General features: G+C 43.2%; 1 protein-coding gene across 1 annotated transcript in view; it reads left to right on the top strand.

Moving 5' to 3' along the window:
* The window catches only part of espn (espin), a 105,676-nt gene that overhangs the window by 35,112 nt on the left and 43,014 nt on the right, over nucleotides 1-27,550 (top strand). The window contains 5 exon segments of the mRNA XM_042299917.1: nucleotides 709-900; nucleotides 903-988; nucleotides 23,410-23,571; nucleotides 25,837-26,068; nucleotides 27,047-27,106. Of these exon segments, the coding sequence (XP_042155851.1) occupies nucleotides 709-900; nucleotides 903-988; nucleotides 23,410-23,571; nucleotides 25,837-26,068; nucleotides 27,047-27,106 (732 nt within the window).

Below are 27,550 nucleotides of genomic sequence, written 5' to 3'. Positions count from 1 at the left end.
CAGAGATTTGAGACTGGGACAGAGGTTCACCTTCCAGCAGGACAATGACCCTAAGCATACTGCTAAAGCAACACTTGAGTGGTTTAAGGGGAAACATTTAAATGTCTTGGAATGGCCTAGTCAAAGCCCAGACCTCAATCCAATTGAGAATCTGTGGTATGACTTAAAGATTGCTGTACACCAGCGAAACCCATTCAACTTGAAGGAGCTAGAGCAGTTTTGCCTTGAAGAATGGACAAAAATCACAGTGGCTAGATGTGCCAAGCTTATAGAGACATACCCCAAGAGACTTGCAGCTGTAATTATTCTAAAAGGTGGCTCTACAAAGTATTGAGATATGCACGCTCAAGTTTTCTGTTTTTTTTGGTCTCATTTCTTAATATTAAAAAAATATTAAAATATTTTGCATCTTCAAAGTGGTAGGCATGTTCTGTAAATCAAATGATACAACCCCCAAAAAAAAAAAAAAATATTTTAATTCCAGGTTGTAAGGCAGCAAAATAGGAAAAATGCCAAGGGGGTGAATACTTTCGCAAGCCACTGTATGTCCATTGAAATATAATTCCTAGATCGGGCTGTCGGTCATCCCATCGTCCACCCATCGACTTGAATGGGGGATGTCCGTACAATGAATTCTATTTTTCCATGGCCACATCAGCCATTTTGTGGCAGAAATCTCACCACTGACCCACGGTGTCCTTGTCACAGGTGGAGGCCCAATGGAGTCGACCATCAATGACATGCAGACCTACATGGACATGCTGAACCCAGACGTAGGGGGTGGAGTTCCCAACAGCAAGGACCCCGCCACCAACGCTGCCACTCAGCAGCCTCCCCCACCCCCGCCAGCCTTTCCACCACCCCCTCCCCCTGACTGCCCCTCCCAACTACCCCCACCCCCGGCTACCCGCCACCCCAGCCCCCCGAGGACTCAGACGCCGAGATCTACTTGAAGGTGAAGAGCAACCTGAGGCATGTGGAGAATGAGGTGAGCTTCTCTCTTCTTTTACTGAAAAGCAGAAGGTCACGACTCTGGTTTCTCAAGGGCCACAGTCCTGTTGTTTCTTTGTTAACGAATCCCTGGAGTAGAGATATATATGCGCGCGCGCACACACACACTATCAAGTCACTTGTACATGCAGTCCTTCACATTAATTAATGAGCCTTTTTGAAGACTACGTCTTCTGTGTCCATTGAGAGAATGCAGTATCCAGGAATTAAGGAGATCGATTTCCTCTCAACCTAACCATTTGATGCCATTGAGCCCCCAGTCTAAAAATGGTTGCCCCATTTGTTCTCTCTGGATGCTGGTGACAGATGGCCAAGTCCTCACAGAGGGTGGCCTATCAATGCCAGGCTTTCCAGCTTGTCATTATCCTGATGACCAGTCCAGTGATCAGTGAAATCCTCTAAAAGCCTTGTGGCTAATATTCTAGCGTGAAATAGCATAGGACAGCAATATCCAAGACTCATTATGCCACAAGATGGCTGGACAGGGAGCCAATGGAGAGCCCTAGCCTAGTGGACTCAGTTAGTGTGATTGCATGATTGAGCCCTCCTCAGCAGTCTTATCTCAATTAACGAGCAGCAAGCTTATCAAACAGACCCCACTATTAGCCCCCCATAAGAGCAAACTCAGATACAGTTCAGATAAAATATAGGACCAGCTTACCCTCCCCTATATCATAACCTTAATCATTAGGAGAGGGAACGCACAGAGACTTCTATTGACAAAGGCAATTGTGTATGCAGGATTTAATGGCTGTACAGATCTGTTTATTACTGTCCATCTCCTGTATCTGCTTGTTTACAGGTCTTAAACTGGTGGCCTGTGGGCCAGATCCAGCCAACAAGCTGATTTTATAATGGAGCCCGCAGTCTTAGCTTGAAGTTGCTCTCTAGAATAGGGGTGGACAGGCCCTTAAAAAGCAGCAGGTTGTGAGTGTTAGTGGTTGCATTCTCAGTTTATGAAATCAGTAGCTACAACATAGAAACAATGTCCCCCTGGGGATACTGCTTGCTCCACTGAGACGTTTCAAAATGGGGACTGAAAAGACGTTTCTGGATAGTGAAACGGCTAGCAGAGTGAGGTGTTTAGGTGCAGGGAGTCGAGGCGCCATTTTCCCTGTCGCGCCGACCACTAATCACTTGGCCAGTCAGTGTAACAACGTCCCCTGTTCCCAGCGCGAAGGCAGACAAGAAGAGGGATTCTCCAGTCCACACTATTGTTATTGTACTAACGAGCATCCTCATTACGAGCCGGCCCTCCCCATTGGCACCTCTTGATGAGCAGAGTGATGGGCCCAACGTTAATTCCACTAATTACTCTGGCCACATTGTGAGTGGGCTCCATAGATCAAAACAACTTCCCTCCTACTACTAAGCTTTTTTCATGGCCGATTTAAATAAAACAACAACAATTTAAATCTATTCTTTTCCTTTTTTATGGGAATGTAGAGGAGAGACCGATACAGAGGGAAACCAAGAGGAAGGGCTGAGATGGGATTCGTACCCACGTTGCCAGGAGTATAGGTCCAGAGTCTTGGGGGATAACCACAATGCCAGACTCTGACACATGGGAGTTTTTTTGGTCCACAGATGTCAGTGGAGGCTCCTCAGAGGAGGAAGGGGAGGACCGTCTACCTCAGTAATTTCATAAAAATAGTGAAACATTAAAGTTACGCTAAATACAGTACCAGTCAAATTTTTGGACACACCTACTCATTCCAGGGTTTTTCTTTATTTTTACTATTTTCATTGTAGAATAATAGTGAAGACCTCAAAACTATGAAATAACACATATGGAATACATGTAGTAACCAAAAGTGTTAAACAAGCCACCCTTTGCTTTGATGACAGCTTTGCAGACTCTTGGCATTCTCTCAACCAGCTTCATGAGGTAGTCACCTGGAATGCATTTCAATTAACAGGTGTGCCTTGTTAAAAGTTTATTTGTGGAATTTCTTTCCTTCTTAACCTTTCTAGCGCAGGGGTTTCGCTAGTGTAACACCTCGACAACATTCCGCTGAAAAGGCAGCGCAAGTCCAATACAGCAAATGAAAGATAAACATCTTGTTAATCTACCCATTGTGTCTGATTTCAAAAATGCTTTACAGCTAAAGCACAACATATGATTATGTTAGATCACCGCCAAGTCGGAAAAACACAGCCATTTTTCCAGCCGAAGATAGGAGTCACAAAAAGCAGAAATATAGATAAAATTAATCACTAACCTTTGATGATATTCATCAGATGACACTCATAGGACATCATGTTACACAATACATGTATGTTTTGTTCGTGCATATTTATATCCAAAAATCTCAGTTTACATTGGTGCTTTACATGCAGTAATGTTTTGATTCCAAAACATCCAGTGATTTTGCAGAAATACTAATAATAAACATTGATAAAAGATACCAGTGTTATTCACAGAATTAAAGATAGACTTCTTGTTAATGCAACCGCTGTGTCAGATTTCAAAAAAACTTTACGGAAAAAGCATAATCTGAGAACAGCGTTCAGAACCCAAAACAGCCAGAGGAATAACCGCCATTTTGGAATCAGCAAAGTTAGAAACAACACCATAAATATTCAGTTACCTTTGATGATCTTCATCAGAAGGCACTCCCAGGAATCCCAGTTTGTCAATAAATGACTGATTTGTTCCATAAAGTTCCATAATTTACATTCAAATAGCCACTTGTTGTTAGCGTGTTCAGCCCAGTAATCCATCTTCATGAGGCGCGAGCATTTCATCCAGACTAAAACTTGAAAAGATCCGTTACAGTCCTTTAGAAACATGTCAAACGATGTATGGTATCAATCGTTTGGATGTTTTTAACATAAAACATCAATAATGTTCCAACCGTCTTCAGAAAGGCACTGGAACGAGAGGTAACACTGTCGGGAGCGCACATCATGTGACTGAGGCACTATGCCAGACCACTGACTCAAACAGGTCTCTGGGAGCCCCTCCTTTATAGTAGAATCCTCATTCAAGTTTCAAAAGACGGTTGACATCTAGTGGAAGCCCTAGGAAGTGCAACCTCATCCATATCTCAATGTATCTCAATGTGTTCAAAGCCAAGCTTTGAAAAACTACAAACCTCAGATGTCCCACTTCCTGGCTGGATTTTTCTCAGGTTTTCGCCTGCCATACGAGTTATGTTATACTCACAGACATCATTCAAGCAGTTTTAGAAACTTCAGAGTGTTTTATATCCAATACTACTAATAATATGCATATGTTAGCATCTGGGACAGAGTAGGAGGCAGTTCATTCTGGGCACGTCATTCATCCAAAAGTGAAAATGCTGCCCCCTATCCCAAAAAGGTTAATGCGTTTGAGCCAATCAGTTGTGTCGTGACAAGGTAGGGGTAGGCAAGTCAGTTAAGAACAAATTCGTATTTACAAAAGGCAAAAGGCCTCCTGTGGGAGGAGGAAAATATAGGACAAAACACACATCACGACAAGAGAGACAACACTACATAAAGAGACCTGACATTCTGACCAAACCGGACGCACGCGTGCACCTGTGTGTGCCATCGCGCGCATGTTGATTTTGTACCCCCACACCAGACACGATCAGGACACGCAGGTTAAACTATCAAAAGAAACTCTGAACCAATTATATTAATTTGGCGATAGGTCGAAAAGCATTAAACATTTATGACAATTTAGCTAGCTAGCTTGCTGTTGGGATATAAACATTGGGTTGTTATTTTACCTGAAATGCACAAGGTCCTCTACTCTGACAATTAATCCACAGATAAAACGGTAAACCGAAAACACATGTTTTTTTCTTTGTATTATATTTTACCAGATCTAATGTGTTATATTCTCCTACATTCATTTCACATTTCCACAGACTTCAAAGTGTTTCCTTTCAAATGGTATCAAGAATATGCATATCCTTGCTTCAGGTCCTGGGCTACAGGCATTTAGATTTGGGTATGTCATTTTAAGTGAAAATTGTTTTTTGGGGGTCAAGTTTAAGGAGTTCCTTTGGCACCTAGGACTCAGTGACCGCCTGCACGGAGAAACTGTGTAGCGGGGTGGGGGGAAAAGAGGGAGGAGCATCGTGGCTAGTCACCTTAGAAGGGGTGGTAGATGACGAAATGTTGGATGGGTAAGGAGGCATGGCTGAGTTAAAAAGGAATCCTGTCTTAATGAAGTGGTAATTAAAGAGCTCAGCCATGTGCGTCTTGTCAGTAACAACCACATCATCAACATTAAGGGACATGGGCAGCTGTGAGGAGGAGGGTTTAATCTCCTGGTCTTTAACCGTTTTCCAGAACTTCTTGGTTAGACGCACAGAGAGAGAACTGCTCCTTAAAGGAACTAACTGGCCTTTCGGATAGCCTGAGTGTGCTTATTTCTCATATGCCTGAACGAGAGCCAGTCAACCTGAGTATGCGTGTGCCGAGCCTTTCGCCAAATGCCATTTTTGAGGTGGAGTAACTGCAAGATCACGGTTGAACCAGGGGGTGTACCTGTTTTTAATTCTCTTTTTCTTTATGGGGGAGTGTTTGTTAACAATACCACTGAAAATATAAAAAAAGAAGGTCCAAGCGTCATCAGAGGGGATCAAGCTGATTCTATACCATTTTACAGAGGCCAGTTCATGAAGGAATGCCTGCTCATTCAATTTTTTAGCAAGTTTCTATGACAAATCAGGACAGGTCGTTTCACTGAGCAGCCATTACAAACACAGGCTGTAAAAGCAGTGATCACTAAGGTCATTACAGAAAACACCAGACTGATTATTGATTATTTGTGAGGATAACATCGAGGAGAGTAGCCTTGTTTGTGTGTTTGGAGTCATACCTTGTGGGATTGGTAATAATCTGAGAAAGATTTAGGGAGTCCATTTCTTTAGGACTTGGTCAGGTGCTTTAAGCATGTTCCAGTTTAGGTCACCTAGCTGGACAAATTCAGACTTAGTGTAAGGGGCCAGGAGTAAGCTTAGGGCAGGTAGGGTACAGGTCGGTGCTGATGGAGGACGATAGCACCGAGCAACAGTCAACAAAGAACATTTAACGCTTAAAACCAGCAAATAAAATTGTTTGGGGACAGACCTGGTGGAGACAACCGAGCACTGAAGTTGATCGTTGGTAAACGATTGCCACTCCCCCACCTTTGGAATATCTGTCTTGCCGAAAAATGTTATAACCAGAAAGGTTAACATCAGTAGTCAAAACACTCTTCCTTAACCACATCTCAGTAATGACCAACACATCTGGATTGGAGCTGTGAACCCACACTTTCAATTGATCCATTTTAGGTAATAAGCTTCTAGTGTTAACGTGTAGAAAACCCAGGCTTTTACGAGAGCAGAAATCAGTGAAGCAGATATCAGAGACATGCACATTTCCAGATAACATCAGCAGTAATACAATCAAGGCACGGCAGAGGACATGGAGAGGTCTGCAGTGTTGATTAATGATAATTGAATGTGCATTAGATGGCAACAAGATCATATTGTACAGCAATTTCATCAGGTAACATGAATACAAAGCCGGCGAGAGGTGGTTAGAATAGGATGGGAGGCCAAAAGTCTGTGTAGCCAGTAGAGTCAGAGTCCCGAGTGTGGGACAAAACGGTCTGTCCCACGGTTGGGTAAACAAGAAATTTCATATAGGAAATAGCAAAATGCATGAAAAAAAACTAAATATATATAACGACTTGGGGCTAGCCATTGTAAGTTCAGAGTCACTCACCCCAACAGTATGTGTGTGCTGGAGGCGAGCCAAAGCTTGGGAGAGAGGGGGGAGTGTGGTGGGGGTACCTGTACCAGACAGGGGGAGACAGGCCAGGGCAGATGGGAAACAGATTGCCAGGTAGAGTCCAAGCAGCAGTGCAGTAGGCAACGGGAGTAGATATCACACCCACTTGGGAGAAGCTTTTATTTCTGGAGTTAGATTTCTTGTAGAAAATGCCAATGGATGGTCTCTGAACAGCGGGATGGGGCTTCAAATGCCTCTGGGTTTTGGTTGGGTAGGCTGTGAGAGACTCCTGCCACTTGTTGGGCTCAAAGGCTTTGACACCTCTCACTTCAACCCTCAGTTGTAATTGAAGTTGTATCTGGTCTGTCCTAGCAAGCTTGGTAGCCCTAACTTAGCATTCAGTCCCCATAAACTAAAATATATCATTGTAATGTACTTTATTTTTTATTACCTCTGATGCAGATTATGAATTCATTAGTGTTAACTGCACCTCAGATTGCAGCCCAAGTAAAGGCTTCACAGAGTTCAAGTAACAGACACATCTCAACATCAACTGTTCAGAGGAGACTGCGTGAATCAGGCCTTCATGGTCGAATTGCTGCAAAGAAACCACTACCAAAGGACACCAATAAGAAGAAGAGACTTGCTTGGGCCAAGAAACACGGGCAATGGACATTAGACTGGTGTAAATCTGTCCAATGTTCTGATGAGTCCAAATTTGTGATTTTTGGTTCCAACCGCCGTGTCTTTATGAGACACAGATTAGGTGAACGGATGATCTCCGTATGTGTGGTTCCCACCATGAAGCATGAAGGAGGAGGTGTGGTGGTGCTTTGCTGGTGACACGGTCTGTGATTTATTTAGAATTCAAGGCACACTTAACCAGCATGGCTACCACAGCATTTTGCAGCGATATGCCATCCCATCCCATCTGGTTTGCGCTTAGTGGGACTATCATTTGTTTTTCAACAGGACAATGACCCAACACACCTTCAGGCTGTGAATGGCTATTTGACCAAGAAGGAGAGTGATGGAGTGCTGCATCAGATGACCTGGCCTCCACAATCACCCGACCTCAACCCAATTGAGATGGTCTGGGATGAGTTGGACCGCAGAGTGAAGAAAAAGCAGCCAACAAGTGCTCAGCATATGTGGGAACTCCATCAAGACAGTTGGAAAATCATTCCTCATGAAGCTGGTTGAGAGAATGCCAAGAGTGTGCAAGCTGTCATCAAGGCAAAGGGTGGCTACTTTGAAGAATCTAAAATGTATAATATATTTGGATTTTTACAACACTTTTTTTGGTTACTGCATGATTCCATATGTGTTATTTCATAGTTTTGAACTATTATTCTACAGTGTAGAAAATAGTACAAATAAAAGAAAACCCTTGAATGAGTAGGTGTCCAAAAGTTTGACTCGTACTGTATATTCACGTGTCACCAAAGGTCTACAGTAGCCTCAACAGCACACTTTATAGTGGTACCATGGTGTAGGATCAGATAATTAATCTAGTACTGAAAGCATAAGATATAGCTAGCTAGCACTGCAGTGCATAAAATGTGGTGTAGTTGACACAACGAGAGTGAAAGACAATAGTTGAACAGTTTGAACCAATAGATTTCTATAAAAATTAAGGAGAAGCAGGAGAGAGAGAGGGGGAGAGAGCTAGCTATATGTTATATTTATTTTATTTAGCTACTGAATAAAATTAGCTAGTTTAGCCTACACAAACACTCGGTTCAAACAGAGGGGGATGCAATGTTAGCTAGCTGGCTATGTCTATCCAACACTGAAACTCTTCCAAGTCAAGGTAATATTTATTTTGGTTTTATTAATTTATTGCCATCAGGGCCCGCCAGTTGAACTGCTAAACTGCTTGCTGTCTAGCTAATAGAATTATGTTGACTATGACGTTAGCTAATATGGTGACAACGATGTAGGCTGTGTGTAGTGGTTAGCGGTAATGATATGAAGATTGGGCTTGGAAAGGTTTTTTTCTTGGTCATAGACATCAGATGTGAGAAGGAATTATCCAATGACCAAAGGGCTCATGCTGTTTGTATGTGGCTGCTATGAAAGTGAACTGTGTTTGCGTGTGATTCATTCCGCCGATTCTGTTGGAAAACGTTTCTTGAACGAAACAGGGATAAACATATCTGAATTTGTCCGGTAGAAACTCTCGTTTGCAACTGTTGGACTATTACACCCTAGATCAGCTAGATGCAGGCAAGAGTGTGCAAGGTGGTAGGTATTGAATATGTCACTGTCTGTCACCTTGATTACTCAAATTTGTCTCAACCTGTGCACCTTTTTGCAAGCTTTCATTCATAGGCTTGGTTGTAGCAACCTAATGTTGTTATAGGGAAATGTTGAGTATCATGTAGTAGCCTAAACCTGTTGATGTTACATTGAGCTGGATGGATGGAATATGAATGACGGTTATCCAATATGCAGTAATGGAAATAAGACCATGCTCATAATATGTATTACTCTCCCTCATCTTAAACTGCACCGACTGGCACTGACAGATGTTCAATTTTCCATAAAACACAAACTATTTTAAAGGTGACCGTTATAGGTTACCAAGTCACATCTCTGTAATAAGTGTCCCCTGAATGATAAAGAATGAAACATGGTTTAGGCTTACAGGTGTTTGATGACTGAGTTACTGGTAAATAACCCAGTCCAATTTACATACTGTAACAACATAACAATCCTGTTGCCATGGCACGTCTCCATGGTGTGGTCAGTTGCCATGGTCTGAGTGTGTGCTGTTCGGCCCAGGAGGGAGGGTCTTCTTAATGAGCTCCCCTCCCCCTTTCACGGTACCCAGGTGACGAGCCCTGTGCGCGCGCGCCTTCATTAACAATTAAACACACACACACACACACAGGAGAGAGGAGAGAGAGAGACCATAGACACAGTGAAAACAATCTGCTCGGCATGCCATAGAAACGGCAAAGCAGGGTAACACTATCCTGGTCAATTGTTTATCTACCTATCAGCACCCATGGACTTATCTTCACTTCACAGAAGTTACGTTAAAGCAGCAGTCTTTTGTTGAAACACCCGCTTCTTGGTTAAAAGCTGAGGGATTGGGCTGGAGAAATGTAACCACTCTCAAATTCATATACATAGCTACGGATGCAAGAACTTACTATCCAGTATATAAAAATGATAGATTCAAGCATGTTTTGAGGCTTTACATTGTTTGTTTATGTTTACAAACAATGGAGTTAAAACAAGCTAATATTTTGTGTTCTGATGGGGTTTGACACTTTAAGCTCATGAGGCATTTATCAAAAACTACAGTTGAAGTCGGAAGTTTACATACACCTTAGCCAAATACATTTAAACTCAGTTTTTCACAATTCCTGACATTTAATCCAGGTAAAAATTCCCTGTCTTAGGTCAAATAGGATCACCACTTTTATTTTAAGAATGTGAAATGTTTGAAAAATAGAGACAATTATTTATTTCAGCTTTTATTTCTTTCATCACATTCCCAGTGGGTCAGAAGTTTACATACACTCAATTAGGATTTGGTAACATTGCCTTTAAATTGTTTAATTTGGGTCAAAGGTTTCAGGTAGCCTTCCACCAGATTCCCACAATAAGTTGGGTGAATTTTGGCCCATTCCTCCTGACAGATCTGGTGTAACGGAGTCAGTTTTGTAGGCCTCCTTGCTCGCACACGCTTTTTAATTTCTGCCCACGCATTTTCTATAGGATTGAGGTCAGGGCTTTGTGATGGCCACTCCAATACCTTGACTTTGTTGTCCTTAAGCCATTTTGCCACAACTTTGGAAGTATGCTTGGTGTCATTTTCTATTTGCAACCAAACTTTGACTTCCTGACTGATGTCTTGAGATGTTGCTTCAGTATATCCACGTAATTTTCCTCCTCATCATGCCATCTATTTTGTGAAGTGCACCAGTCCCTCCTGCAGCAAAGCACCCCCACAACATGATGCTGCCACCCCCGTGCTTCACGTTTGGGATGGTGTTCTTCGGCTTGCAAGCCTCCCCCTTTTTCCTCCAAACATAAAGATGGTCATTATGGCCAAACAGTTCTATTTTTGTTTCATCAGAGCAGAGGACATTTCTCCAAAAAGTATGATTTTTTTGTCCCCATGTGCAGTTGCAAACCGTAGTCTGGCTTTTTTAATTGCGGTTTTGGAGCATCTTCCTTGCTGAGCGGCTTTTCAGGTTATGTTGACATATGTCGTTTTACTGTGGAAATAGATAATTTTGTACCTGTTTTCTCCAACATCTTCACAAGGTCCTTTGCTGTTGTTCTGCGTTCATCTCTAGGAGACAGAATGTGTCTCCTTCCTGGGCGGTATGACGGCTGAGTGGTCCCATGGTGTTTATACTTGCGTACTATTGTTTGTACAGATGAACGTGGTATCTTCAGGCGTTTGGAAATTGCTCCCAAGGATGAATCAGACTTGTGGAGGTCTCCAATTCTTTTTTCTGAGGTCTTGGCTGATTTCTTTTGATTTTCCCATGATGTCAAGCAAAGAGGCACTGAGTTTGAAGGTAGGCCTTGAAATACATCCACAGGTACATCTCCAATTGACTCAAATGATGTCAATTAGCCTATCAGAAGCTTCTAAAGCCATGACATAATTTTCTGGAATTTTCCAAGCTGTTTAAAGGCACAGTCAACGTAGTGTATGTAAACGTCTGACCCACTGGATATGTGATACAGTGAATTATGAGTGAAATAATCTGTCTGTAAACAATTGTTGGAAACATTACTTGTGTCATGCACAAAGTAGATGTCCTAACCAACTTGCCAAAACTATAGTTTGTTAACAATACATTTTAATCACTCCAACCTAAGTGTATGTAAACTTCCGACTTCAACTGTACATTCTATAAGAATCAATTGGTATACAGTACCAGTCAAAAGTTTGGAAAGACCTAGTCATTCAAGGTTTTTTCTTTGTTTTGTCTGTTTTCCACATTGTAGAACAATTGTGAAGACATCAAAATGATGAAATAACACATATGGAATCATGTAGTAACCAAGAAAGTGTTAAACAAATCAACATTCAATTTATTTTCGATTCTTCAAAGTAGCCACCCTTTGACTTGATGACAGCTTTGCACACTCTTGACATTCTTTCAACTAGCTTAACCTGAAATGCTTTTCCAGCAGTCTTGAAGGAGTTCCCACATATGTTGAGCACTTGTTGGCTGCTTTTTCCTTCACTCTGCGATCCAACTCATCCCAAACCATCTCAATGGGTTGAGGTTGGGTGATTGTGGCCAGGTCATCTGATGCAGCACTCCATCCCTCTCCTTCACGGTCAAATAGCCCTTACACAGCCTGAAAGTGTGTTGGGTCATTGTCCTGTTGAAAAACAAATGATAGTCCCACTAAGCGCAAACCATATGGGATGGTGTATTGCTGCAGAATGCTGTGGTAGCAATGCTGGTTAAGTGTGCCTTGAATTTTAAATAAATCACAGACCGTGTCACCAGCAAAGCACCCCCAAACATCACACCTCCTCCTCCATGCTTCACGGTGGGATCCACAAATGCGGAGATCATCCAATCACCTACTCCTCATCTCACAAAGACACATCTCACAAAGACGCTGCAAATCTCAAATTTGTACTCATCAGACCAAAGGACAGATTTCCAATGGTCTAATATCCATTGCTCGTGTGTTTAGCCCAAGCCAGTCTCTTCTTCTTATTGATGTCCTGTAGTAGTGGCTTCTTTGCAGCAATTTGACCATAAAGTTCTGATTCACGCAGTCTCCTCTGAACAGTTGATGTTGAGATGTGTCTGTTACTTGAACTCTGAAGCATTTATTTCGACTGCATACTGAGGTGCAGTTAACACTTCACGTATTCTCTGCAGCAGAGGTAACTCTGGGTCTTCCTTTCCTGTGGTGGTCCTCATGAGAGCCAGTTTCATCATAGCGCTTGAATGTTTTTGTGATTGCACTTGAAGAAACTTTCAAAGTTCTTGAAATGTTTCTGATTGACTGACCTTCATGTCTTAAAGTAATGATGGACTGTCGTTTCGCTTTGCTTATTTGAGCTATTCTTGCCATAATATGGACTTAGTCTTTTACCAAATAGGGCTATCTTCTATATACCACCCCTACCTTGTCACAACACAACTGATTGGTTCAAACGCATTAAGAAGGAAAGTAATTCCACAAATTAACTTTTAAAAAGGCACACCTGTTAATTTAAATGCATTCCAGGTGACTACCTCATGAAGCTGGTTGAGAGAATGCCAAGTGTGCAAAGCTGTCATCAAGGCAAAGGGTGGCTACTTTGAAGAATCTCAAATATAACATATGTTTTGATTTGTTTAACACTTTCTTGGTTACTACATGATTCCATATGTGTTATTTCATAGTTTTGATGTCTTCACTATTATTCTACAATGTAGAAAATAGTAAAAATAAAGAAAAACCCTTAAAAAGAGTTGGTGTGTCCAAACTTCTGACTCGTAGCCTCCCGGGTGGTGCAGTGGTTAAGGGCGTTGTACTGCAGCGCCAGCTGTGCCACCAGAGACTCTGAGTTCGCGCCCAGGCTCTGTTGTAACCGGCTGTGACCGGGAGGTCTGTGGGGCGACGCACAATCGGCCCAGCGTCGTCTGGGTTAGGGAGGGTTTGGCCGGTAGGGATGTCCTTGTCTCATCGTGCATCGTGCGACTCCTGTGGTGGACCATGTGCAGTGCACACTAACCAAGGTTGCCAGGTGCACGGTGTTTCCTCTGACACATTGGTGCGGCTGGCTTCCGGGTTGGATGCGTGCTGTGTTAAGAAGCAGTGCAGCGTGGTTGGGTTGTGACTTTCAACCTTTGTCTCTCCCGAGCTCGTACGGGACTTGTAGCGATGAGACAAGATAGTAGCTACTAAACAATTGGATACCATGAAATTGGGGAGAAAAAAGGGGTAAAATAAAAAAAAATGACAAACTTTTGACTCGTACTGTATATCATTAATTTATCCAAAAAAGTCCAAAAAATGTATGTAGCAACTGCAGTTTCCCACTCTAAGTACAATCAAATAAAACTCAGAGGGGCCATTTTGTGCTTTGCAGGTGCTATGTAGTTTTTTCTTCTTCTACAGTACAGGTTTTCACAGTGTAGGTTTGCTTGAATTCAACCCCCATTCAGTATTTTTGTTTTGTGACAGGTGAAGTTTTTGTACATTGGCCACTTAGACTGAGACTTATTACGACTGACGGTCTTTATAGGATCTGCTCGCTCTACAATTATAGCAGTAGCAAAGATAGTGTTTGTCTGGCCTTTCATAGCTAATCAAAATGGAGCCGGCAGGAATTCTTCTAATCCATAAACCCTGGGAGATTTGAGTGTGGGCAGCCGAGAGGGTTGTACCCGCCCTGCCTCAGCCCTTTACTGCTCTGTACTTTGCATAAGAGCTCAACCGGGCGTTGTGCCGCGCTGTGGTTGGTTGGTCGGCGGCCTGAAGCGCTGATGTCACGGGTCGCTGTAGGTGTGCCTTATTGATGAGGGCCTGTGGGTAAAGTGAGAGGGCCAGGTAGAGTGACACAGTAGAGCGCAGGGGGACGAGGAGATCTGGAAATGTGGTGACTGCTGCTCTCAGTGCACCTCTGAGCTTCTGGGTCGGATCTGTCAAGACCAAGAGTACTACTGAGGGGAAAGATCTTAAACTACGGTAAGCCTAGAAGTGACCACAGCTTTTTATGTGAGTGACTTGGCTGTCATTAAGGGGAACTGTTGCATTTGAAGTGTTAATGCGAGCAATCTCTTGGTTTATACCGACCTGCGCGGGTATTAGGGGTTGCTTTGTTAGGGAGGGAGGATGTGTTCTTTGTATGAATGGTTGTGTTGTATGGCATCTTTGCATATGGGGAACATACAGTACTAGTGTTCCCCCAGGGCCACTGCTGGTAAATCGTTGCCGCTACTCCCATCATTTTCAGGATGGTAAAACGTTTTCAATGGAAAGAAATCACAAGCGAAACACTGATTACTCTGCATAGGTTCTGAGGGGAAAAGGAAGCTAACAAGCCAGACATATGACTTTGCAAAAACATGTCACTTTATCCAATCAAGTTAGAGGTTGTTTTAAGGACCAGTCTTATGTTGCACAATGTCTCTTTTTTTTCATTTGTGAAGGCTTTTTCCTGCAATGATCCCCTCACTGAAACATACTTCATATGTATGATGTACTTGCTCATATCTTTCATATGAGCTACTGAATTATTGACAAAGTATGAACGGACACTTGAACGCTCATTGCTTCTCCATTTTAGTAGTGGTCCATGCAAATGAGATGTATGTTTCTGATGTTAGTAGTGGTCCATGCAAATGAGATGTATGTTTCTGATGTTAGTAGTGGTCCATGCAAATGAGATGTATGTTTCTGATGTTAGTAGTGGTCCATGCAAATGAGATGTATGTTTCTGATGTTAGTAGTGGTCCATGCAAATGATATGTATGTTTCTGATGTTAGTAAAATCAAATCAAATCAAATCAAATCAAATTTTATTTGTCACATACACATGGTTAGCAGATGTTAATGCGAGTGTAGCGAAATGCTTGTGCTTCTAGTTCCGACAATGCAGTAATAACGAACAAGTAATCTAACTAACAATTCCAAAAAAACTACTGTCTTATACACAGTGTAAGGGGATAAGGAATATGTACATAAGGATATATGAATGAGCGATGGTACAGAGCAGCATAGGCAAGATACAGTAGATGATATCGAGTACAGTATATACATATGAGATGAGTATGTAAACCAAGTGGCATAGTTAAAGGGGCTAGTGATACATGTATTACATAAGGATGCAGTCGATGATATAGAGTACAGTATCTACGTATGCATATGAGATGAATAATGTAGGGTAAGTAACATTATATAAGGTAGCATTGTTTAAAGTGGCTAGTGATATATTTACATCATTTCCCATCAATTCCCATTATTAAAGTGGCTGGAGTAGAGTCAGTGTCATTGACAGTGTGTTGGCAGTAGCCACTCAATGTTAGTGGTGGCTGTTTAACAGTCTGATGGCCTTGAGATAGAAGCTGTTTTTCAGTCTCTCGGTCCCAGCTTTGATGCACCTGTACTGACCTCGCCTTCTGGATGACAGCGGGGTGAACAGGCAGTGGCTCGGGTGGTTGATGTCCTTGATGATCTTTATGGCCTTCCTGTAGCATCGGGTGGTGTAGGTGTCCTGGAGGGCAGGTAGTTTGCCCCCAGTGATGCGTTGTGCAGACCTCACTACCCTCTGGAGAGCCTTACGGTTGAGGGCGGTGCAGTTGCCATACCAGGCGGTGATACAGCCCGCCAGGATGCTCTCGATTGTGCATCTGTAGAAGTTTGTGAGTGCTTTTGGTGACAAGCCGAATTTCTTCAGCCTCCTGAGGTTGAAGAGGCGCTGCTGCGCCTTCCTCACGATGCTGTCTGTGTGAGTGGACCAATTCAGTTTGTCTGTGATGTGTATGCCGAGGAACTTAAAACTTGCTACCCTCTCCACTACTGTTCCATCGATGTGGATGGGGGTGTTCCCTCTGCTGTTTCCTGAAGTCCACAATCATCTCCTTAGTTTTGTTGACGTTGAGTGTGAGGTTATTTTCCTGACACCACACTCCGAGGGCCCTCACCTCCTCCCTGTAGGCCGTCTCGTCGTTGTTGGTAATCAAGCCTACCACTGTTGTGTCGTCCGCAAACTTGATGATTGAGTTGGAGCGTGCATGGCCACGCAGTCGTGGGTGAACAGGGAGTACAGGAGAGGGCTCAGAACGCACCCTTGTGGGGCCCCAGTGTTGAGGATCAGCGGGGAGGAGATGTTGTTGCCTACCCTCACCACCTGGGGGCGGCCCGTCAGGAAGTCCAGAACCCAGTTGCACAGGGCGGGGTCGAGACCCAGGGTCTCGAGCTTGATGACGAGCTTGGAGGGTACTATGGTGTTGAATGCCGAGCTGTAGTCGATGAACAGCATTCTCACATAGGTATTCCTCTTGTCCAGATGGGTTAGGGCAGTGTGCAGTGTGGTTGAGATTGCATCGTCTGTGGACCTATTTGGGCGGTAAGCAAATTGGAGTGGGTCAAGGGTGTCAGGTAGGGTGGAGGTGATATGGTCCTTGACTAGTCTCTCAAAGCACTTCATGATGACGGATGTGAGTGCTACGGGGCGGTAGTCGTTTAGCTCAGTTACCTTAGCTTTCTTGGGAACAGGAACAATGGTGGCCCTCTTGAAGCATGTGGGAACAGCAGACTGGTATAGGGATTGATTGAATATGTCCGTAAACACACCGGCCAGCTGGTCTGCGCATGCTCTGAGGGCGCGGCTGGGGATGCCGTCTGGGCCTGCAGCCTTGCGAGGGTTAACACGTTTAAATGTCTTACTCACTTCGGCTGCAGTGAAGGAGAGACCGCATGTTTTCGTTGCAGGCCGTGTCAGTGGCACTGTATTGTCCTCAAAGCGGGCAAAAAAGTTATTTAGTCTGCCTGGGAGCAAGACATCCTGGTCCGTGACTGGGCTGGGTTTCTTCCTGTAGTCCGTGATTGACTGTAGACCCTGCCACATGCCTCTTGTGTCTGAGCCGTTGAATTGAGATTCTACTTTGTCTCTGTACTGGCGCTTAGCTTGTTTGATAGCCTTGCGGAGGGAATAGCTGCACTGTTTGTATTCAGTCATGTTACCAGACACCTTGCCCTGATTAAAAGCAGTGGTTTGTGCCTTCAGTTTCACACGAATGCTGCCATCAATCCAAGGTTTCTGGTTAGGGAATGTTTTAATCATTGCTATGGGAACGACATCTTCAACGCACGTTCTAATGAACTCGCACACCGAATCAGCGTATTCGTCAATGTTGTTGTCTGACGCAATACGAAACATCTCCCAGTCCACGTGATGGAAGCAGTCTTGGAGTGTGGAGTCAGCTTGGTCGGACCAGCGTTGGACAGACCTCAGCGTGGGAGCTTCTTGTTTTAGTTTCTGTCTGTAGGCAGGGATCAACAAAATGGAGTCGTGGTCAGCCTTTCCGAAAGGGGGGCGGGGCAGGGCCTTATATGCGTCGCGGAAGTTAGAGTAACAATGATCCAGGGTCTTTCCACCCCTGGTTGCGAAATCGATATGCTGATAAAATTTAGGGAGTCTTGTTTTCAGATTAGCCGTGTTAAAATCCCCAGCTACAATGAATGCAGCCTCCGGATAAATCGTTTCCAGTTTGCAGAGAGTTAAATAAAGTTTGTTCAGAGCCATCGATGTGTCTGCTTGGGGGGGGATATATACGGCTGTGATTATAATCGAAGAGAATTCTCTTGGTAGATAATGCGGTCTACATTTGATTGTGAGGAATTCTAAATCAGGTGAACAGAAGGATTTGAGTTCCTGTATGTTTCTGTCATCACACCATGTCACGTTAGTCATAAGGCATACGCCCCCCCCCTCTTCTTACCAGAAAGATGTTAGTTTCTGTCCGCGCGATGCGTGGAGAAACCCGCTGGCTGCACCGCTTCGGATAGCGTCTCTCCGGTTAGCCATGTTTCCGTGAAGCAGAGAACGTTGCAGTCTCTGATGTCCCTCTGGAATGCTACCCTTGCTCGGATTTCATCAACCTTGTTGTCAAGAGACTGGACATTGGCGAGAAGAATGCTAGGGAGTGGTGCACGATGTGCCCGTCTCCGGAGTCTGACCAGAAGACCGCTTCGTTTCCCTCTTTTTCTGAGTCGTTTTTTTGGGTCGCTGCATATAATCCACTCCGTTACACTGGTTGTAAGGCAGAACACAGGATCCGCATCGCGAAAATGCATGGAAATAGTAGTGGTCCATGCAAATGAGATGTATGTTTCTGATGTTAGTAGTGGTCCATGCAAATGAGATGTATGTTTCTGATGTTAGTAGTGGTCCATGCAAATGAGATGTATGTTTCTGATGTTAGTAGTGGTCCATGCAAATGAGATGTATGTTTCTGATGTTAGTAGTGGTCCATGCAAATGATGTTTCTGATGTTAGTAGTGGTCCATGAAATGAGATGTATGTTTCTGATGTTAGTAGTGGTCCATGCAAATGAGGTGTAATGTTAGTAGTGGTCCATGCAAATGAGATGTATGTTTCTGATGTTAGTAGTGGTCCATGCAAATGAGATGTATGTTTCTGATGTTAGTAGTGGTCCATGCAAATGAGATGTATGTTTCTGATGTTAGTAGTGGTCCATGCAAATGAGATGTATGTTTCTGATGTTAGTAGTGGTCCATGCAAATGATATGTATGCCACAGCGCGACCACATTGACCCGTTCAACAGTAAAGTAAGAAGAAAATACAGAAACCCGCTAAATGAACATAGATCGCGGCGTCTATCCAGCAGCCAGACATCAGTGTGATGGGAGGTGATGGGGTTAAGGGTGGTTACGGTGGAGTAGGGGTGGTGGTCTTGAGACTTTGTACACGGGTCTGCTACCTATTATGATGTCCCTCAATCCCTCAGAGGATGACCATTAAACCACCTGTGGATTTCCCTACTCACATTACACACACGTACACACTTCGCTAAGTGCTGCTCTGGGACCTTGTCTCTGACAGCAGATGTAAGTCAACAATGTAAATGCACCCATAAAGCCACATAGGACAAGAAAATATAAAATAAACAACAGGACAATATAAAGGGAAAAGAGGGACGTCACAGCCTTTGGGGATCACTGCCAATTATTTCTGCCTGTGTGTACATTGTCTAGGATTTTAGACATCTGTTGGATGTCTCTAGGTTGTCTCTAGGAGGTACCTCTCGAAAACGAAATGAATGCGATTTAAAATGTAAATGTCGACATTTGCCGGTTGTGATGCTCTTGTTTTTGTGCGATTTGACAGGCAAAATGAGTGTCTGAAATGAGGACGTTGACCCGATAGCTTCGAATGTAATCAACCGCATTCTCACTTTATTCACATACTATGAATAATAGTATAATCCTGTATCTGATTGATTCGTTATACTCTGTGGCCTATAAACAATGTACTTGTCTATCTATAGTGATAAGTACAGAGCCCAAAATAAGAAATCGTTTACCCCTCGATCTACTGCTTGGTTGCTGGGTGGTATTTCGTAGAGTACAACTATTTCATGTGTTTTTGTGAGCAGGACTTCTTTAAAAAAGCACACACTCGGGCTGTTCTATCTCACAGAGTAAGCCTGGCCATACTTAACTGAGGTGAGGAGATAGAAAGGAAAGAAAAGGCCCACACATCCCAGCTTTTCTTAGTCAAGCAATGCTTTCAATGCAAATATTCGTACTGCAATACTTTGCATTAGGTAAATACGTAAGACGTAGGTGGAAAAGCACTCCATTGGTGTTTAGTACACAAGATTAAAACATATTGAAGAAGAGGTTTGGGATCAACTCATATTTACTTACTGAATTGAAATAAAATCCCACTGGGTACAGACGTCAGTTCAATGTCTGGTTTTGATTCTCATTTGGTTGATTTATCAACTAACCGTGAAATCAACAACAAATGTCACCGTGTCATATGATTTTGGTTAAAGGTTGGGTGAAAAAAAGACTAAATGTCTTTAGGTTGATGACTTTTTGCAAATCCATTCAGTTTTCCATGTTGATTCAATGTTGTCACGTTGTTGTTTTTTAAAAAGTTGAAATGACGTGGAAACAAAGTTGATTCAACCAGTTTTTGCCCACTGGGATTGTCCCCAACCTTGGACTACAGCAGTATCTTCAATGGTCCTAGCTATCTTTGAAACATGGGTCTATTGTGTCAGGTGTCCAATGAACTTTCTCCTCAACAAGTGGCCTAGAGAGCTCGGAATGGGAAAGTGAGAAACCCGGAGATGAAGGAGCCATCCCACTGGGCACACCATGTCATTTCAACTGTGAAATTTGGGTAATATTTGGTTGATGTTGATCAGTGAAATTTCAACCTTTATTTACCCACTCAAAAAGACAGCTATAAGTTTGTTGAATTCCCAATGTGTGATAAGTATGCTTTCAACCATTTAAAAGAACAGCCAAATTCCAATAGAAAACTGTATTTTTGGTTTAGTTGTCATCTAAATGTGTTATCTGCGCTTTCAACTAGGGCCGGGACGTTACCAGTATCGTGATACTCGTTAGTATCGTGGCAAGGCAACAAAACAAGAAGCGGATTTAAGTTCTTTAGGAATACAGCCCTAATGTTGAAAACAAACATCATTATGTTGTCATTCAGAGTCACATGTATTTATCTTCCAAGCTATAGCACACCCTATTTTACATACTGCATATTTTTAAAGGACCAAAGAGTTTGGTCTGCTTTGTGTTTTCATTTTTGCCATGTAAAAAATATTTAGATACTGGTATTGTCCTGGCCCTACTTTCAACCATTTAAAAGCACAACGAAGGTCAAATGGGAATACAATGTCAGATATTTTGTATCTAATAGCACAACCAAATGACCTGGATGCCAGTTGAGATTACACTAAACGTACATGGTGCAAGTGATCAATGCTGTTCAAGATTCAGCACAGATTACAGCAATTGTGAAGATCTCCAAGGACCTGCGACCTTTGCGTGCTATCGTGAACATGCATGCTTTCTATGATTACATAAGAAGACATTTATAGTTACAGTAGGCTTACCTCAGTGGCCATGGATGTGTTACTCATTTTAAGGTTGAACAAATATAGTTACATTAGTTTGCAAGATAGCCTTAACGTTAGGATACTGTATTAGAAAAAGATGATTGAATTGTTTGGTTGACAACACATCATAGTTTCATCTGAGCCGTGGCTCAATCAAATCAAACTTTAAATGCACTTTAAATAAGTTTGATTTATTCCTATTCTTTAACTTGCATTTTTTGGTTTAGTTGGAGACATGAATCCAACATATAATTTGTTAACTTGTCGATAGGCTATTTACTGTATTACAAAATTGATATTGAATTGTGTGTGGTTGTCAACAAATTCCAGTTTGTCTACAAGTTAATAATGAATATGTTGGATTTACGTCTCTATCTCAACCAAGAATCAAAGTTGAAGAGTTGGACTATCTCAACTAAAAATGCAAGTTTAAGAATAAGAGTTCATCTAACCTAACTTTAAATACATTTAATTTAACTTAAGTTTGATTTGATTTAGTCGTTTTCTTTAAGTTAGATTTTTGGTTGAGATAGACGTGGATCCAACATATTAATGATTAACTTGGAAGTTACATTTCAAATCGACAAAAGCTTGAATTCCTAGGCCTATATGTATTGTATATTTTTAGTTGAACCCTGGGTTAAATGTAAACAATAACAGTTGATGACTTTGCAAATGCTATAAAGGCCTAAATAGCATCATTGATGATATACTGTGTGACTTATAAAGTATGGTTACATTTCATTTGCTCTGTTAAAACTATCCTTTGGATGACTTTGAAAGCAACAGTGAATATATTTGGTAAGAGGTCTATCAATAATCATTATCATGTAACAATTTCAAAGATTTGACTGAGTTTCATTAGGCCCTGTTCTATGGATTTCACATGACTGGTAATACAGATATGCATCTGTTGGTCAAGTAGAGTAGAGGCGTAGATCAGAAAACCAGTCAGTATCCGGTGTGAACTCCATTTGCCTCATGCATTGCAACACATCTCCTTCGCACAGAGTTGATCGGGCTGTTGATTGTGGCCTGTGGAATGTTGTCCCACTCCTCTTCAATGGCTGTGGGAAGTTGCTGGATATTGGCGGAAACTGGAACACACTGTCGTACACGTCAATCCAGAGCATCCCAAACGTGCTCAATGGTGCCATGTCTGAGTATGCAGGCCATGGAAGAACTGGGACAGTTTCAGCTTCCAGGAATTGTGTACAGATCCTTGCGACATGGGGCTGTGCATTATCATGCTGAAACCTGAGGTGATGGCGGCAAATTAATGGCACGACAATGGGCCTCAGGATCTCGTCACGGTATCTGTGTGCATTCAAATGGCCATCTATAAAACGCACTTTTGTTTGTTATCCGTAGCTTATTCCTGCCCATTCCATAACCCTACCACCACCTGGGGGCACTCTGTTCACAACATTGACATCAGCAAACCACTCGCCCACACAACGCAATAAAAGGCCACTCTAAAATGGGCAGTTTTGTCACACAACACAATGCCACAGATGTCTCCAGTTTTGAGGGAGCGTTCATGTAGCATGCTGACTCCAGAGCTGTTGCCAGAGAATTGAATGTTAATTTCTCTACCAAAAGCCGCCTCCAGCATCGTTTTAGAGATTTTGACAGTACGTCCAACCGGCCTCACAACTGCAGACCACATGCAACCACGCAAGCCCAGGACCTCCATATCTGGCTTCTTCACCTGTGAGATCGTCTGAAACCAGCCACCCGGACAGCTGATGAAACTGTGGGTTTGCACAACCAAAGAATTTATGTACAAACATTCAGAAACCATCTCAGGGAGACTCATCTGCATGCTCGTCGTCCTCACCAGAGTCTAGACCTGACTGCAGTTCATCATCGTAACCGACTTCAGTAGGCAAATGCTCACCTTCGATGGCCACTGGCACGCTGGAGAAGTGAGCTCTTCATGAATAAATCCCGGTTTCAACTGAACCGGGCAGCAGACATAGGACCAACACTTTACATGTTGCATTTATATTTTTGTTCAGTATGTTATATATTTACTCACTGCTCATTGGCTCCTTTCTTGTTTCTATCCAGCAACTGACTCCAGGAGATCACCACGATAGGCTGCGTCGGGTGGACTCCAACAGAAAGTCTCGAAACTTCAACAAGCAGCCCAGCACCGGGGAGTACTACAAAGCCCTGGGTAGCGACACGGTCGACAACCGTGGGACCAGAGCCATGGCACCTAACGAGGAGGTAAGCAGGACCAGACAACAGGGGTTGTTCTCCAACTCCATTCCTGGAGAGCAAACTGGGTGTGCAAGCTTGGGTTCCAGCCCAGCACTATATACCTGATTCAACTTATCATGGTCCAGTTGATTGCCTGCAACTGGTGTGATAGTACTGGGTTGGAACACAAGCTTGCTCACCCAGTATCTCACCCAGTATCTCTCCGTAGTATATTCACTGTAGAAGAGGGAGACGTTTGTTTGGGGGGATTTGACAAACACAAGATCAGTTCTGTAATAGTCAAGTCAGCCGCATAGCGTTTTCAAGCTGTTGATAATCAAAATGGCTGCCATACCATGCCCCGTTAGAGTCAACTAGCTGGCACCAACAGGATCGGCTCCTGTAGCGGTCGGTCAGACCAGTGCATCCCCCAGTGACTGCCCTCTAATCTAGCAGAACTCTGTTCCTCCCAGGCCCCAATCCTTACCTCAACCCAGGTCTTGCTGCCTCACCTGACAAGCCAGCATAGTGCAGCACAACTCTGTTGCGGGACAGAGAAAGAAACTGCTGTCCTAAACGGCCACAGACGGCAGTGTGTCTCTGTGTTACATAACATAACATCCGATACCAACCGATACCAAAGGATACCAGCCTGATCTCCGCCCTGTTGTGAAAACTCACTTGCAAAACACAGGCACAAACAAACCGATTACTGTTACATTATCCTCAAAGTGAAGCTAACCAGGACTGCACTGTACTACCAGGGAAATTACATTTGAATGAAAACTTGGCTTTATAATAAATCTGTGCTTAACCTTTCAAAGGTTGTGCTAAGGTATGCGATTTGGCTTCTCTTTGCTTCTTAATATTGCTGCTGCTGTAACATTGCTGCCACCCACTATGCGCTTTCTGTTTGTTTTCTGCTAGTCCACCACCACCCCAACTGTTTGGTTCTTCTTCTTGTTCCCGTTAGGGGGATTGGTATATCTCGCTCACTGCCTGTAGTTGATTAATAATGATAATAATTGAACCATTGCTCTGGCAGTAAGCTCCCCTGAACGAGCAGAGCCGAATGCCAAAACCACATGTATTGCAATCTATTGTCAAATAAATGGTTTAATGAATACGTGGGTTTCCTGTCTGAACAAAAAAATAGTCTATATAAACTAAAATGGTGTTTTAGATGTTGTGTGCTGAAAAAAGCGTGCAGATACATATTTCCACAGACACGCATCATGAGGTCCTGCACGCACAGTCAACGGCCCCATAATGTCATAGGTATCGACAGTTTGGTGTCGAAGGCCACTATTGGGTGTAATCTACATTGAGCCAATTCGGACCTTGTGAGTCTACATGTAAAATTGGTGTGCACTCGGTGCACAAATTATGTTCAGAGGTGCTAAGTACTCTCGGCCAGCAAACACTATTCTGAGCCCTTAGTATCACTCAGTGGTGTAAAATGAAGTATATTTTAGCAATTACATTTACTTTTGATACTCCTCAGTATTTTTAAAACCAAATAATTTAAAACTTTTACTCAAGTAGTATTTTACTGGGTGACTTTTACCTTAATAGAAAATGACTCAAGTATCTTTACTTTTACTCAAGTATGACAATTGGGTACTTTTTCCACCACTGGTGTCCCTGTCCCAGAAAGACCCTAGATTATGCCATATTCACTGCATTATTATGGGCGCGCATTATTATTCCCACGGGGTGTTATAGACAGCAAGTGTCTAATTAGGCCATCATTATAGAGTCAACTACTGTACATCTGTCACAGTATCATTCTCCCTCTCCTCCCACATACAATAATGTTATGGGCCGAGCCAAGCACTGCTAGACTGTCTATTGGCATGTCTTTCTGTGCAGTCAGGGGTGATACGGTTCATTGGTTCCTACCATTATTTCAACTTCCTTTCCAACTGTCAAGGAATGAGATGATAGAAAGATCACCATGGGGGCTTTTTTTTTTTGACGGTGCAAAAATTGGGAGATGTTTACCAAAAATAATAAATAATTAGCTCCATTTCTTCTTTTCCGATGTCCATGGCAAAGGGAGCGATTTTATGGATGGGTTATAAGCTAACAGTAGTGCGTGTGCGATTCAATGACAAAAATTGCTTTTGACCAACTGTCCGAGTATTTAAAATGATCTTTTTGTAACATCTCTACATTTTAGCTCTGTCAAAATGAGACCCTTCATATTTAAGATGGACAGGTATCGGTTATGTTTTGACTGGTGGAATACGAACTAACCATTTTCTATTTTATTTTTTATGATCCAATCAGGGATCTGTGCTATTGGAGGAGCCAGCCGACAGCCCCGCCCCCAGCCCGGAGAACGGCACCACGGAGGAGTTGTCCCTCCCTCCTCCTCTTCCTCCTCTCCCGCCTCCCCTCCCCATCAGCAACCCCACCCCGGCACCCCCTCCTCCCCCACCACTGCCCTCGGAAATGCCCACCTACCAGTACAGCCCTTCCTCAAACACCAACCAGCGACGCCCGTCCTCCTCTTCAGGAAGTGAGTGCCCACTGCCGCTACCTGTAGCTTTCGCGCTTTGTCTTTATTTTGCTTTCCCCGCTTTCCCTTTCTCTCTGTTTTCACTCGCCCTTTCTTTCTGACATTGTACTACAGTTTCATTCTGAATAAAAAAATGTCATGTTATATTTGCTACTGTATTTTAAATGGTTTATTATGTCTTTTTTTGCCTGGCCATTGCATTTCACAGATGGCAAAACCTGTGCGAAGTGTCAATAGACTCCTCCGCTCCCCCTGATAGTGCAGTTATTCCTGGAAACTGAGTTGGGGCAGGCGCAAAAACAATGTTATCTCACTCTGTAGAGACAGAGAGATGAGTCTGGCCTTACCGTCCCAGATAACTGATTACAAATGTATGCCCTTGCTCAGGGCTACCGTTACCTTGAGAACCGGTTTAGTGTTCAGCCATTTCCTTAATTGCCCCCATCTCTCTCTGCCTGGACTGACTGACACTACCTGACATGGCTGCTCTTCGCCACGGTTGCTCGTCGCCCCTGTCTGTTCCCTCTGTTCTAGTTACAAAGATGCTGGTTATTTTCTATGCTTCGTGGGGAATTTGAATTTGGGGAAATGTTCAATTGAGTAGTTATGCTCTGCCCCAAAGCTTGCTTCATCAGGTAGATGTCAAAGAACGTTTTGACCACAGAATGCAGATGTTGCTTGTTTAGAACTGTCCTCAGGTAAGAGGCTGGCAAATTGTTCCATTCCAGAGCTTTGGGGATCGATGACATCAGCCTCGAAAGTTTTTATCTCTATGGTTTTGACTTTCTCATATATGATTTGTCCTCTTGAACGTGAAACTCATCTGTCTTCTACTAATGAGCTCTCTTATTCCTCCTCCTTCAATTGTGTTCATGGTCCCATCCCTCTCCTCCCCTCTGGAACACCTTCTATCTGACTGCATGTGCCTGCCCCTTCTCGCTCTCCTCTTATCTCTCTCTCCACTGCCGCCTCTCCAAGGCGGGGCGTTTCTGTCCCCCTCTCCTCAGTCAGAAGGCGGCCCACTCAAGGTGATGAAGAGTAAGTACTGGGAGCTCCAATTCAATATGACTTTATTTATCCCCTCATGGGCAATTAAGGCGAGTCTCAAATCAACATCCTCGTCCTCCCTCTGGACAGATGTCCTGTCTTTTAACAGTTCACACCGTTTCCTTCCTCCCCCCTCCTTTCTTTTACATCCACCTGCCATGACGCTTGTCTCACTGTCTGCCCGCTTGAGACTGTTTGTCATTGTCGACGCAGTCTCTTGGGCAGAAAACGACAACACAAAAGGGGTCAGCGGCTGTATCCTGGTTAGTTGGCTGGTTATAAAGGGTTAATAAGAGTCACATCAAAGTAATAATAGGTGGGTGGATGTGGAACAAAGGGCTTATTTAAATGAGGTGTATGGACATACACAGTATAGAGCGGACATGATTCCCCTGTTCAATAACATGGCTAAGAAGCATCGAGCATACCCGTTCT

This window comes from Oncorhynchus tshawytscha, linkage group LG16 (assembly GCF_018296145.1).
Source record: "Oncorhynchus tshawytscha isolate Ot180627B linkage group LG16, Otsh_v2.0, whole genome shotgun sequence".
Taxonomy (NCBI): domain Eukaryota; kingdom Metazoa; phylum Chordata; class Actinopteri; order Salmoniformes; family Salmonidae; genus Oncorhynchus; species Oncorhynchus tshawytscha.
The sequence above is the reverse complement of the archived record's forward strand: the minus strand, read 5'-3'. Positions and strand labels throughout refer to the sequence as shown.